The sequence below is a fragment of the Humulus lupulus genome, chromosome 2, assembly GCF_963169125.1.
Source record: "Humulus lupulus chromosome 2, drHumLupu1.1, whole genome shotgun sequence".
NCBI classification, from domain to species: Eukaryota; Viridiplantae; Streptophyta; class Magnoliopsida; order Rosales; family Cannabaceae; genus Humulus; species Humulus lupulus.
Genome location: NC_084794.1, coordinates 217,470,792 through 217,486,095, shown reverse-complemented (window position 1 = coordinate 217,486,095; position 15,304 = coordinate 217,470,792). Strand labels below are relative to the sequence as shown.

The 15,304-nt window shown below is 31.7% G+C and overlaps 2 protein-coding genes and 1 long non-coding RNA gene across 3 annotated transcripts; 1 reads left to right on the top strand and 2 right to left on the bottom strand.

Annotated features, from left to right (window-relative positions):
• Positions 1–248: 248 nt before the first annotated feature.
• LOC133816528 (uncharacterized) lies at positions 249–2,027 on the bottom strand. The gene is made up of 3 exons (XR_009885306.1): positions 1,407–2,027; positions 1,192–1,295; positions 249–488 (listed from the first exon to the last, which is right to left on the bottom strand). It is a non-coding gene; the product is annotated as an uncharacterized LOC133816528 (long non-coding RNA).
• A 3,834-nt stretch (positions 2,028–5,861) lies between these two features.
• Positions 5,862–9,847, bottom strand: LOC133818966 (probable aldo-keto reductase 2). The gene is made up of 5 exons (XM_062252101.1): positions 9,393–9,847; positions 9,090–9,287; positions 7,127–7,299; positions 6,938–7,040; positions 5,862–6,610 (listed from the first exon to the last, which is right to left on the bottom strand). The coding sequence occupies exons 1-5, from the start codon at positions 9,603–9,605 to the stop codon at positions 6,272–6,274; spliced, it is 1,026 nt and encodes a 341-aa protein (XP_062108085.1). The 5' UTR covers positions 9,606–9,847; the 3' UTR covers positions 5,862–6,271.
• Positions 9,848–12,825: 2,978 nt separating this feature from the next.
• On the top strand, positions 12,826–14,758 carry LOC133815165 (protein FAR1-RELATED SEQUENCE 5-like). Its single transcript, XM_062248035.1, has 4 exons — positions 12,826–12,951; positions 13,062–13,152; positions 13,476–14,111; positions 14,745–14,758. The coding sequence occupies exons 1-4, from the start codon at positions 12,826–12,828 to the stop codon at positions 14,756–14,758; spliced, it is 867 nt and encodes a 288-aa protein (XP_062104019.1).
• Positions 14,759–15,304: the final 546 nt, after the last annotated feature.

The following is a 15,304-nucleotide window of genomic DNA, read 5'->3' as shown; positions in this document are numbered from 1 at the left end:
GATATATGTTATGTCACAACCCGAGCCCTAGGCCATGACAGATTTGTAATATCCATAACTTGGGTGGTCAAAGGTCAAACTTTGACCCTCGTTGAAAAATAGTCTTTATAAATGATCATTTAATTTATATTAAATCGTACTATAATTATAAGTTAAAATAATGAAATAACTCCTATAATTATATATAAAAATATTAGTAATAAAAGTATGATCACTTATCATTATACATAAAACAATAATATTCCCACAGTTATGTAATCACCAAATAGTTAAAGTTAATAAGTCATAAACACCCAAAATAATACCTAGCATCCACCATTCCTCATCCCTAACTGTTTCATAACTCATTCAGATATACCGATCATTAGATTCGAAGTCGAATACATACATAATGCTCAAAAGATAAGACAAAGATAGGAAATATACATAGGCTAAACACATTGACTCCATCGATAATTCATCTTTTCCACGTTCGCGTCACTAGGCTCCTGGAATGGGAGAGATAGGGGTGAGCTTATAAAGCCCAGTAGGAAAGTAACTACTAACATAGGACCCAAAAGTTTAATACAACCCCTGCATGGTTAGCTTTGAAAACAAAACATACATCATCATGTATAAACCAAAATAGAGAGAAACCACAAATAATCATAAGAGCATAGCTACAAGTGCACATCACACGTCCACTAGATCCCTAGTTCCCGTTACCCACCATAGAAAAACCGACATCCTAAACCGGGTAGCCGGACCTGATAACCACCACAAGGGGAGGCTCAGAACACTTCCTGTATACAGATGCTAGGTCTTTACACCTACAGGTGAGTGGACACCTGATCTACCTATGATGACACAGAGACTAGGTCGTGAAACAACAACGTGCACCAATCATGATCACTATGGCTCTCATCGGTATAACCAAATGCAGATAAACATGAAAAGAAAGAAACATATTCCCTTTATATTTTAGAAATTTGGGCAGCATAACAACTGCATTTGAATAAAACCCAAAAATCATAATCTGCATAAATAAGTGAACAAAAATATATTTGGCACCCAGTGCCCTCAGAACAGATCAGAAAACATGCAGATTAAGTTTTCAATTTTTTCAAACATTTTATAAATATCGAAATTGGAATATGTTTAATGCAATTCAATACGAGTAAAATAAGTCCAATAGTCAAGTTGAGTCCCTACCTCTTTAGATACCTCCTTAGAATTTAATCCGAGCCCAAAGCGACGCTCCTAAGCTTAACGATGATCTTAGAATGATTTAGTCCGATTTTAATATCACGTTTTCCCTACGTGCACCAAATGAGCAAACGATTATCATCATAGCATTCTTTATTAAAAATCGTGTCCAATGACATATAATATGACCATATTTAAAACTTCAAGTTTCGAAACCTCACCCACGCAGTGCACAATAGCGGTTGGTGGCAGTACCGGAACGTCAATGAATATATGCATGGCATATATCAAAACAATCCTCTCGATGAGTACATCACTAAAGTACAACTCCTTCGCCCAAATGACCACCAGTGTCACCGGAAAATGCTTCCAAAGGGGCGGTGATACCCAAAATCTCGCCGGAGAAAAATGGCGAGTTGACTGGAATGACTTAGTGGGCGATGCTCCTCTTGCGACGCTGATTCCAATGGTACCAACCACTCGTCAAATGGAGGTCGGAGCTGGCCGGAATGTCGCCTCAAAGTTTCGACGGTGAAACTTCGGAGTGACTGTACGAGCACGTCCTTGATCCGATGGTCACCAAACTTTGGGGTTGTCGTCGTCGTCAGCCGGGGAAGCTGCAGCACTGGCGCGTGTCGGAAATGGAGCTCCGGCGAGGTCTGTTTGGGTTGTGGTCATGGCTGGTTTTGAAGAGAACGAAAGAAAGAAAAAAAAATGAAGAAGAAGAATAAGAAGAGGAAGAAGAAGAAAAGCTCGGCACGTGGGAGGGCGAAGAAGAAAACAATTTGAATATATATATATACATATATTTATTTTTTGACCAAGTCAAACCCCTTTTATTTTAAAAAAATATTATAAAATATTATTAAAAAAAATATGGGTCTTACATGTTATAACACTATTTATCATTTTTAATTGTTTACTGGCCCACTTATGGTACTATATTTGAAAGACAAAATGCAACACATGGAGCAACTCATTGTTTCTTTAATGAAAAATCAAGTAAGTATTTTGATGCTGAAACTATATTTTCATGTGGCTGAATTGCAATAATAACTAAGATTCATGTTTAATTTTTTGGTTAGTCTTTACTTTTGTATTTTTTTTAATTTTGATGTTGAATTCATGTCTTTCTATCTTACTTGTAAATATAATACATCTACTCAGAGTGAGGAGCAATCAAATGTCAATGTTCAATCAAATTCTCATGTTCATTCCACTTAGGTAATTATGATACTAATTATATGAAAATGATAAAATCTAAAACATATAATATTCAATATAAAATCATTTACTGCTGCTGAATTTGTTATATTGATATATTGTTAGAGTGTCAAGAACCACACATTTGGCTCAAAATGCAAAATATTAGATTGGATTGGATCTGGAGAAATTATTGCAGAAGGTAATTTTATCTCAAGTGACCCAAAGGATGAGGTTCACCATGTTCCTCTTGGGCCTAGTGCTGTGAAAGTGGGGATAGATCTTGTGAGAAAGAATGATGCATTTCTGTGGAGGCCTTCAACAATTATGTCTACTATAGAAGATGATGTAGGTAGTATAATTGCATGGCAAGCTGATAAAGTTATAATTAGGTAATTAATTTTTTTTATGTACTCTTTTAGTTTACTATAACTTTAAGTTGAAGCATTACTTATTTAAATTTTGTTGTAGCTAAACAAATGGACTCACAACAAAGACAAGTGCACAAAGGATGATGAATTGAAGGATGGAGCAAGTTTCACGCATGGTTTACTTTTGTGTATCTTATAATGTTTCTATTTTTCATTTTTGAAGTAAAAATTGTTCAAGATTATAAAACTTTATTATGTTATGCTTTCAAACTTAAGTTAGAACTAAGATCTCATGAAGTAGACACATTCATGGTTTGAATTAGTTATTGTTTAATGTAATACTTATGGTTTATCAATCTATTGAGAATTACATTTTATGATTAATTTTGAATTTTTTTTATCAAAATACAATAATGAAAATATTTTAATTAAAAAAAAAAACCATATAAGTATACTTATCAAAATAAAATTTAAAATGTTATTACTATATGTTATGATTTAAAAACATATTATAAGCGTAAAAAATCGTTATGGTTTATATAATATAACAAACTAAAAATGTTATCAAAATAATCAAATGTGTAACAGTTGAAAAGTGTTATGAAAAAAGTATAAGATTAAACTTCAAATTTATAACCAAAAACTCTATCTAAATGTTATTATTTGAATATTATAGCACCTAAAAATGTGTTATTGAATAGTTTAAAATAACACCGAACATAACATTCAAAAACTGTTATAGAAAAGACTGGACTTTTAATAGCAGGGGCTATGTTAGCATTTTCAGAAGTGCTATCAATAGTCCCGGTTAGCAGATTTTAAGTGTTATGAATACTGTTTTTTCTTGTAGTTGTGTATTTTTCTTTCTTTCACTTTCATCTTTTCACTTTCCTTTCTTTGCGCCCTAGAGGATGTTGTTGTCGGCATTATATAGGGAATCGCATTCCCACCTAAACATAAACATGATAATAGAGACTTTTTCCCTCATAAACATTCATTACATAGGGAATTAAGTCCCCCTTGTTACATTTTGGGACATAAGTCTCCCAAGCAGACCTCTAATTTAGCGCTTTCCATAACTTATATGTAAACATTAAGCATCCTTATGCACAGTAAATATAAATGCATATAAGACACATAAAAGACTTGTGTTGTAGATGAGGATTCTACTTACCTCGCGTCCTAATAAAATAACTGAAATTGTTAGCTTCCTGATAAAAACACAAACTATTAACTTACATAAAATCTACATGATATCATTTTAGTTTATAATTGTTATTATTCTATTTTTCCTATTTTATTTTTTTTGTTTATTTTATGTCCAAGCATATGGTCAAACCATAATTGCCCATGGTAAGATCTCAGTCTAATAGTCGTGGTCATGGTCATGATCATACAGAAATGTCTAGGTCACAATACCATAGCATAATAATAGGGAACAAGGTTATATAATAAAATTCTATATAATAGTCCGCAGTGTGACCGTAGCCTATATACATTTTAGTATTATAATGATACATTAAAAATAGTTTATATTATAATTTTTGGCATTGTAACGTCATAGTAAAATAAACTATATATAAATTTTGGCATTATAACGGCATAGCATTATAACGGCATAGTAAAATAATCGTTATATAAATGTTAGCATTATAATGGCATAGTAAAATAATCTATATATAAATTTGGCATTATAATGACATAGTAAAATAATCTATATATAAATTTTGGCATTATTATAACAACATAGTAAAATAATCTATATATAAATTTTAGCATTATAATGGCATAGTAAAATAATCTATATATAAATAATAGCTAAATAGAAATGTTCGGGAATGAGCTTACCTAAAAAGTCTTCGTAGGCTTGCACTACAGACTGAACTTCGCTTAGATCATAGGTAGTATTTGGTTTAAGGGAAATGAATGGAATGGAATGGAATGAAATGTCTTTTTATTCCATTCCATTGTTTGGTTGGTAAATTGAAATAGGAAAGAGTTTTCCAATGGAATTATCATTACACATTTTGATGGAATTGTTATTACACTCAAAATTGGGTGGAAAAATCATTCCATTCCATCATTTACATTATTATATTATTGAAAAAAATATTATTCTTATATTAATTACATTATGACCCTTTATTTATTTTAACAACATTTTTATTATATTTGAAATAAGTCATTCCTTCATATGTATATATATATATTATATAATATTTTTTATAATAAAATTTGATAATAAAATTATATATACATCAAGCTTGAAATGGCATTATATCTTTTTTTTTCTACAAATTTGTGTATGTATAACTTGTGAATTTTTAAACATGGAAAATACTATATATATGTATATGTATTATATGCTCAAATTATATATGTGTGTATATTATAAATATATTTTTTTTTAAGAAGTCAGGTTAAAATTTTAAATTATTTAAAATATAACATCAATTTGAATTTAAAATAAAATTAGATTTCAATTTTTTAAGAAAAAAAACAATATCTTTCAATTAAGTACAATTTTTAAGTATTAATGATATTTTATTGTACTTTTTTCTACAAAATATTTTTGTTTATAAGGATAATTTAATAAAAAAAATATGATTTAGAATAAAAATGATAATTAGGTATATAATAAAATCTAATATTAAAAAATAATAATTTGATTAACAATTATTTGTAAAAATAAATGTATTTTGGTTAAAATAATATAAATTTTATAGATATTTGTATTATAATAATTATATAATAAAAAATGTAAGCAATGATAACAAAAATCATTTCTATTTCTTTATTGATAATAATTTGTGTTATTACACATCAAATTTGATTTACCGAACAAAAAATCTAATATCCCACATATTTTAATTTAAATTAAAATATGTGAGACTCGATATTTATTTGTCCTAAAAAGATATAGAGTATTGGATAGCCTAAGATGCTCATTAACATTTCTTCCTATTATATTTAAAGATATAATAAAATTTACGTTTACACGCAATCCCTTCCAATTTGTAATGAAACAAGTTACGTATACCAACCACGAAACAAACATAGGAGAAATCTAATGTTACGTATCCATCAACGGATAAAACGAACTTTGATATTATAATCTACAAATCATTCACAGATTTTTCATTGCATATGGAAGAATTATTTAACTTGGATATTATATTATACACAACTCTCACTCAAGGCCCCAAAGGAGTTTCCTCTCCCAAATGCCTCTACATCATTTCATAAGAAATAATACCTTGAGTACATTGCCACACATGCAGTTTAAAATCTTACAAGTGAGAATACAAAATCTCATGGAGGCCACTTGGTAGAAAATCACTTATTCTTTAAATAAACATGAAAGTTTAAAAACTCTACAAATGGGTAACACAAACCTAGCCTTGATACCCACTTGGCAGAAAACCAGTTATTCTGTAGTAATATTTTTGACATGTTGCGAATGTCAGTGACTTAGAAAGCGAATACAATATGAGATGGAGAAAGACATGTCCTCACTCGCTTTTCCATGAAGATAGTGGTGGAGTATCAGACTCCTTCCAAGTTCCTGAGGAAAATGCGTACCTGTCACCCTTTACAGCGTCTGCTGAAGCATAAGATTCAAGCTCAGCCATTTGCTCTGGTGTCAGCTTAACTGATAAGGCTCCAATATTTTGGTTGAAATTTTCAATCTTGGTAGTTCCAGGGATGGGAACTACATCATCTCCTTGGTGATGAACCCAGGCCAATGCTAGCTGCGCAGGAGTGCACGCCTTTCTGGCTGCCATTTCATTGACTTTCTCGTATATAGTCTTGTTATGTTCAAGATTTTCACCTTGAAACCTTGGAAGATGCTGCAAAAAAAAAAAAAAAAACCAACTTAAGCACCCGCATTGAAAAACAACTGAAAAAATGATAGTACATGAGATTGCAGTCTTGGGAAGAAAAAATAGGAATTTCCGCCACACATCTTTAGATTCAGTACCCCAACATGATATTTTCTCAGCAAGTTCCAACAGGTGCTATTTTATTAGTCATCACACAATATGTAGGTTTCAGATATAGTCATGGAGATTCTCTAGAATATAATAAACTATGCTTTCATGACAAACACCAAACACCAACTACAAGAATATGTGCACAGGATTCATGCTTGATAATTTTGTTGGCGATCAACAAACCTTGCGGAAGTCACTATCATGCAAACTTTCCACAAACTTGGGTCCTGATGAGAGGAAACCGCGTCCAAGAGGGCTGTATGCAACAATACCAATGCCCAATTCCCTGATACATACAGAAAACAGCATAAGATCGTGTTGAATTACTAACCATATAAGACATACATTCTGGTTATTTCCATTGAGCCTTACCTGCATGTTGGAATTATATCTTGCTCAACATCTCTAGACCACAAGGACCATTCAAGCTGCACAACTGTTATTGGATGAACAGCATGTGCCCTTCTAATTGTTGATGCTGAGGCCTCTGACAGACCAATGTACTTTATTTTGCCCTCTTCAACTAGTTTCTTCAGCTCCCCAATCTTTTGAGAACGAAAGATAAAATGAGAAATTTCAAACAGAAAGCTTGTACAAAGTATTTAAAATGAAAATAAGCAAAGCCAAGTATGAGTTGTGTGATTTTGCTACGTCTGGATACACAATTTACGATTCAACTAGCAGGTCCTCCTACCGAATGCTGGTCAAGTATGTTTGATAAAGTTTGAAAATTTTGATTTCCTATATAAAAAACTTTATAACAAGAAGGCAGCCCATTAGTTGTACCTAAGAGACAACCATCATATTCCATGATGGTAATTTGTAATCCCAACCAATTGCAATCTGCGATTGCTAAATTCACAAGAATAAACTTATTTAACAAATAACGAACAAAAACAGAGATAGAGAGAGAATACAGGGTAAACGAAGATTCATGAGGTAAGGGAAGTTAGGTGAGTTACGCTAGCTGCTGGCCAAATGAGGAGAATAATTCCCTCGCCACCCATGTGTTTATTTTGTCTAACTATTTTACAGTCCGTACTGTATTTTAGTCAAAGAAACCATATATTTATGTACATAAGTTAAACAATGTTTAGACTTTTTTCAATTGAATAATTAATCAAAGTTTCGTGTATCAATTTTTTAATCTTATAGAATAAATTTGTCTTCAGTTGTTCTTTTTGGTAAACAACTGATACAGTTAATAGATATAGAGAAATAAAAGACTTGGAATTGGATACAACTACTTTAATATACTTCATTAAAATCTACACTAAAGCTTTCTAAAATTAGTGATACGACTTCTACAATTTACAGTCTTTGAGGGTCTGATTGGTTCGTGATTGGAAAACTGTATTTTTGAAAAGTGAGATTCTGAAATGAAAATCTGAATTTAGTGACTAAAAATATGTTTTTGAAAATGTGATTGGTTCAATATCTGTAAACTGTTTGTGAGTTTTAAAAAACTGAATCTGTGATTAATATTAAATTTGAATGCGTAATTGGTTCGTCTGAATCTAAATATTATTTTAATTTTATATATTCTATATACATAGGTTATATAATATTAAATTTTGATTTGTCAATAGATTTAATTAAGTAAAATTTAATAATAGTACATTGATTAAATTCATAAATTTGCTTCAGCATATAAGTGTTTTATTGCTTCAGTATATATATATATATATATATATAGAAAATTTTTCAATGATTACTACCCATAGATGTGTATTAACAATTATGATGATGTGATAACATAGTGACTTGGTATAGTAAATCACTAGCAAATAAATATATTTTTTTCTACATTAATTTCAAATTTAGTTTTTGTTTTTGTCATAATTAATGTTGTTTCCAACTAATGAGAGACACTAGCTATATTTAGAAATTGACATGCATTTGAGAAATAAAAAGTTTACAATATTATATTTTTATAATAAATACACGTTTTTCTTCCAGTAACCCTTCTAAAAATTTGAAAAAAATCAAAATTTATGTTTAGAAATATTAATTAACAATTATAAATATGGATTATTGATTTTAATCTAATAATATTAAAATAATTATCTAGTAACCATTCAAAATACAATCATATATATAAATATATATTATAATTGTTTTATGAAATAACTAACCATCCATGGATTATTGGGTCCACCTACTTTTAGTTTTTGAAACATAAAATTGAATCATTATCACATACCAATCACGCCGTAAGATTAAAATGTGATGCTAGCGCCTAATATCTACACTAAAATTTGAGGTCAGATCTTAACAGAGAAGAAGTGATAATTTTTTGGTAAACAACGGAAAAAGAAAGAAAGATGAAGCAGACCGTGACTTCAATGGGCAAACGAGTGTCGATCCGGTGCTGGTAATAGAGATCCACACAATCTACATCGAGCCGCTTCAGGCTGGCCTCGCAGGCGGCTCTAACATACGCCGGGTCACCTCGAATCTCCCGCTTGCCGTCGGCTAAGCTTATTCCAAACTTGGTTGCTAACTCAACTTTCTCCCTCACTTCTTTAAGCGCCTGATCCTCAATTTCAATTTCAAAAATCGATCAGTCCCAAAATCCCAGACAAAACTTGAGGAAAGAGTAAATATATACATATATAAATCAGGAGAAGAAAAGAACCTTTCCGAGAAGGATTTCGTTAGTGAAGGGGCCATAAATGTCGGAGGTGTCGAGGAAGGTAATGCCGGAATCAATGGCGTGGTGGATGAGAGCGATCATGTCCGTATCGGGCTTGGGTGGGCCGTAGAAGGCAGACATACCCATGCATCCCAGGCCCTGAGCAGAGACTTCTAGACCTTGTGAGCCCAGCTTAGTCCTTCTAACCGTCGCCATTTTTGATTTCGTGGAAGTACAGTGTACAGAAACTGGTTCTAGACAGAGTTAGAGTAGTGAGCGACTGAGAGAGTGTTGGTTGTCTGTAACCTGTTGCTGTGGTCTTCTCCATATAAAGATTCCGAACAAAAAGGATAGAAAGATGTCTGACGGCAGTTTTGGATTGAAGGGTGAAGTGACGCAAAAGTCAACCACATCTACAATTACGTTCTCGTCACCACTTACGTTTGTGATGTTTTCGTCACCTCTTGCGTGTTATTCATTTATAATTGTATTGCTATGATAGTTCTTTAGAGCACTAAAACTAAACTTGCTCATTTTTTAAAATATAGAAAATCATGGTAAAAATGAGCTTAGGTGAGCTAAATTTGAGTTATTACACGAGAATTTATAACAAATGGGCCAAAAATAAGTGCATTTGAAATCTAATGTTTCTATTTTAAAAATGGTAGAAAAATGAACTTTTTAAATTATTAGTTACCTAAATTACTCTTACAGTATCATTTCTATCACTTAACGACACTATCAAAAAATTTCTCACCAAAGAAAAAAACAACGAGAAGGAGAGGGAGAAGTCGAATGTATCCTTCTGTGGTCGTCGGCAATTGGAACTCACTCTACTTTCCTCCATTTTTTCCGGTAAAGAAGAATGTTTGGTTAACTTTCACTTGTTTTATATTGCCCTCTCCATCTTTACAACATTTTTCATTTTCTTTTTAGTGTTTTAAAACAAAATTTAGACTATATTTGCTTTATTTAGGCCATCATCCAATATTTCGGACCATTTTTCCACAAATCAAGGTGTTTCTTTTCCTTTTCATTCTTTTTTGTTTTTCTTTTTGATTAGTATACCCATTTTCCTGTATAAATGGTTTAGAGACTATTTGTTATATTATATAAACTGAAGTTGCTAACTTAATTGCTCAAATATATATAACTTGATTGGTGATATTATATAAATTGAAATGAACATTTATTTCTCTTCCATATATACTGAATTGATCACTCTCATTCATGCGATCTTGCGATCTTATATAAATTGCTTATTCCATATATACTGAATTTCTTATTCTCATTCATGTGATATTATGTATATTGAATTGCTTAATGACATTCATGCGATATTATATTGAATTGCGTATTCTCATTCATGCGATATTATATAAATTGAAATGAACAATTATTTCTCTTCCATATATTCTTTGTACGGTACAGAAATATTTTGTTTTAGGTGGCCATCAATCTAGCATTGATTGATTTTGTCTCTGGTATTGTTTCTGTGAAACCATTGTGGCCTAGAACTAAATGCATTTTCATAATTGTATATTTTTAATTTACCTCTACATATGTTGTATGTAGACAATAAGTGATAGCATACAACCCATTATGGATAGCAATTTTGATGAGGTTCAACAAATTTGGTTTTAACATTGTATTATTGTTATAGCCAAAGACTTAGATGTGTTTGCAATGAACTGGCCAAGGAGAGTTTAAAAGAAGTTCTTATAGCTCTTCAAGCATTTAGTTTGCATCTCATAGCTAAATGAATAAGGTTTTAATTTATGTGCAATTTTAGTATTTTGTCATTTGGAGTTACTATTCGGGATTCTTATCATTTTCTCTTGGAAATTGTATTGAGGTATACGAACAAATGCTTTCTGGTTATCATTTATGTGAGCATATGTATTTTATATCCTAGCATCTAATACAAATGGGATGATTTCTTGTGCCACCATTAGCTTTTTTGTTATTATTATTAATTTTAAAAGTTTTATGTGTTAAATATTAATGGGTCTTCATTACAAATTGGCAATTTAAGTCATTTGGATTGAAGTCTTTTGCAATCCCAGCTGTCCATTTTTTACTAATTTGCTTCTAAATACAAGATTATTAATTTTGCCTCACAATTGTTTATGATTATATTTTACTGAGTTTCTTGGAAGGGTATATTTATTTTTGAGAATCTTTGCCTTGATTATATGGTTGCTTTCTGAGTTCATAAAGTGCATAAACACATGGTGGTGTTCTAAATGCTAGAGTGGTCAAATAGTTTTGTGAAGCAAATATAATAAGACATGTCAATTTTAGTTTCTTTTCCACAACTCATCTCTTCCATCAATGAAAGTCTCTTTTAATTTGGTTTTGTCATCATATATTTGATCAAAATTTTGAATTAAATAGGCTATTTAACCATTGGAAGGTGCCCATGAAGTTTAGTTGCAGTATAAATTATTAAATGCACTTGCTAAAATTGCTGAAATTGCTTAAATGTATTAAATGAGTTTGTTGAAATGTATTTGATTGGTATATCTGTTTTGTGTGGTGTCATATACCATACTTGGTTTGCCAATATTATTCCAATTTGTTTCTCTTTTTTATGTTATATATAGTTTCATAATTTTGGTATTTGTATTTTAATATCTTATGTTATTTTACTTTCTGGCATATGTAAAATGTTGTGGTATACTAAGTTGTGTTTTCTAATCTTCCTTCTTTCTTATAATTTTTTTTTTCAGTTATGGGAAAGGTTCCTATTACAATATTGTATGATGGACATTGGAATGACAACAAAAAATTCGTGGGTTATAGGTTGGCAGCTATGTTGCTTAATGGCAATGCTACATTTTTAGATGCTTTAGAACTATTGTATAAAGAGTTGCCTCGAAAGTTGGATTGTCATCGCCACCACATTAGGATTTTTGTTGATATGAGCCTTGGAGAGAATGGAAACAATATTTTAGAGGTTATGGGTGATAGTGGTATGGCCAAATCTGATAAAGAAATGAAATACCCACTCATTGTAAGTTTTGAGGAGCGTCCAATGGTTGAACTAATTCAAAAGTCCATTGAGAATAATCATTTGTTGTTGGAGTCTGTTGTTGATCACTCCTCTATGATGGAATCAGATTTGTCTTCAAAGTTTAGCACAAACTTTGAAGTAGGTTCATCGTCCTGTTCTCATGGTGGGAGCAGTGGTAGTTCAACTGTTCTAAGTACCAACATGAACAATTCTCCAACTTCAGAAAACATAGACTCTATATTTGTAGATCCCATTGGATTGGAATATCTAAAAGTCAAATACCTCTTTGAAAATAAAGAAAAGTTGAAGACTGCATAAGGGTTGATCTCAATTAAGAATTTTTTTGAATTTGTAACTATTAAGTCTAACCAAACTAGATTGGTTGTCAGATGTGTAGTTCCAAATTGTGAATGGTACATGATGGCTTCAAAGTATGGAAATGGAGATTTTTGGATGGTTAGGAAGTATGTCAAGAATCATACTTGTCCAATTGATGTTGTGTTAAATGATCATGGTCAAGCTACTAGCAAATTAGTGAGTGATTGTGTAACTAACTTGCTAAGGATGATGCAACAACATGTCCTAAAAAGATAGTAGCTCATATGTTGAGAGAATATGATGTCCATATTAGTTACTTCAAAGCTCGTATGGCAAAGGAAAAAGCATTGGAGGCATTACAAGGATCTGCTAATGAGTCATGTGCTCTATTGCCATCATATCTTCATGCTCTAAAGCCTTTTAATCCTAGTATGTGGTTGTTTGGTTTGTAATTTTTTGTTTTGTTTTTGTGTATGTCTTTATGGTGTAGTTTTTTTATTGATATATCTATATATTTTTCTTTAATAAAATATGTTTATGATGTACTCAGCACATATTTCAATAAATAACACATATTTTTATATAATTTTTTTATTTATTTATTGTTTATCATGTTTAGTATATCAGTTCTTGTCATCAGTATATATATTTTTTCACCTATAGTATATGTGTTTCATGTACTGAGGGGGAAAAACAAGCCATAATTTTATATAAATTGTGTTTATGATTTGTATAATCATTTCCGTTTGTAGGCTCAGTGGTTGATTATCAAACTGATGATAAAGGCAGATTCTTATATATGTTCATGGCATTTGGAGCTTCAATTGAAGGATGGAAGTATTGTAGGCCAGTCATATCAGTTGACGGAACATTTTTAACAACTAAATTTGCAGGAACATTGTTCATGGCATGTGCCATGGATGCCAATAATCATATATTCCCAATTGGTTTTGGCATAGGAGATTCCGAGAATGATTCTTCTTGGATTTGGTTTTTCCAAAGGTTAAGAGGTGAATTAGGAACTCGAGATAATTTGGTTATTGTTTCAGACAGACACAGGGGTATTGAGAATGCAATATCTATTGTGTATCCAGATGCAGAACATGTTCTATGCACCTATCACTTGTTGAACAACCTAAAATTTGCATTGAAGTTCAAGGGTCATGATGTGCTATTTGAGAATTGTTCAAGAGCTTATTTAAAGATTGACTTTGAGTTTTATATGCGCCAAATGGAGTCCATCAAACCAAGAATTCGTGAATATCTTCTTCAAGTTGGATACGAGAAATGGGCTAGATCATATTCTACCAGAAGAAGATACAACATTATGACTTCAAATATATCAGAAAGCTTAAATTCCGTTTGGAAAGAAGCTAGACACTTTCCTGGTATATTTTTGTTTCAGATTTTTTTTTTGTTTCTGGTTTTCAGTTTTTTTTTTTTTTTTTTGATGAATAAGATCATTGTATTGCTCAAACAATCAATTACAAGCCAAGTCTATGAACACCCAACACAGATACAAGAACCCCAGACTAACCCGAACAGGGTTGCCAGAACAAGTCAACTAACCCCTATATAATTCTGTACATATCAATTCAAAACAATCTATTAATAAACTCTCTATCTATCCTAGAGGCTTTACATGGGAACACACTAAGTAAACGAAATTTACAGTCATTTTGAATTCTACTAACTGTATGGTGAACTTGCAAAAGCTTGTGATTCCAAAGTGCATCATTTCTTACTCGCCAGATATGGTACACTGTCGCAGCAAGAAAAGAGAACATCATGCTTTTATATGTACTCGATACATGCTTGGCATGAGAAATCCAATGCTAGAGACGGGTAAGATTGATGGATTGTGCATTCCAATGAAGCCAACTTTTGATAGCCTCTAAACACCTCTTACTGTATGTACACTTGAAAAAGAGATGGTCAATGGTTTCATTGTCTACCCCACACAAAAAACAAACCTGATCAATATTGAGATTATATTTAACTATTCGATCCTTTGTGTGCAGACGCTCCCACATGACTAACCACATAATAAATCGATGCTTGGGAGTAATAAATCTATCCCAAACAAATTTCCTCCATGGCACTCTAGATTCTTGAGGGAACAACAAGTTTAAACCAAGTTTGATATTATATATCTGAGACAAAAAGAATCATGAGAAATTTTCGCTTTGAAACTATCCTTCACAGCAACTAAATGCTTCCAGTACCAACTGCAATCCGTGGGACACTTGTAATCCCACCAATTTTGATTCAGCAAATAGACATTATTTATCCACTTGACAAATAGATTATCTATCTTCTTGGAAATTTCCCAAACATACTTTCCCATGGCAGCCAAATTCCAATCATGTATCCTCCGAAAACCCAAGCCACCAGCAGCCCTTGATAAGCAAATATACTCCCAAGCAATCAACCCTGGCATATGAGAATCTGAGATACCTTTCCAAAGAAAGGCCCTACATATTGCTTCAACATCTTTGAGCAATTTCTTGGGCAAAATCATTATCTGAGCCCAATATGAATGAATCGAGATAAGTACTGAATTAATCAAAGTGACTCTCCC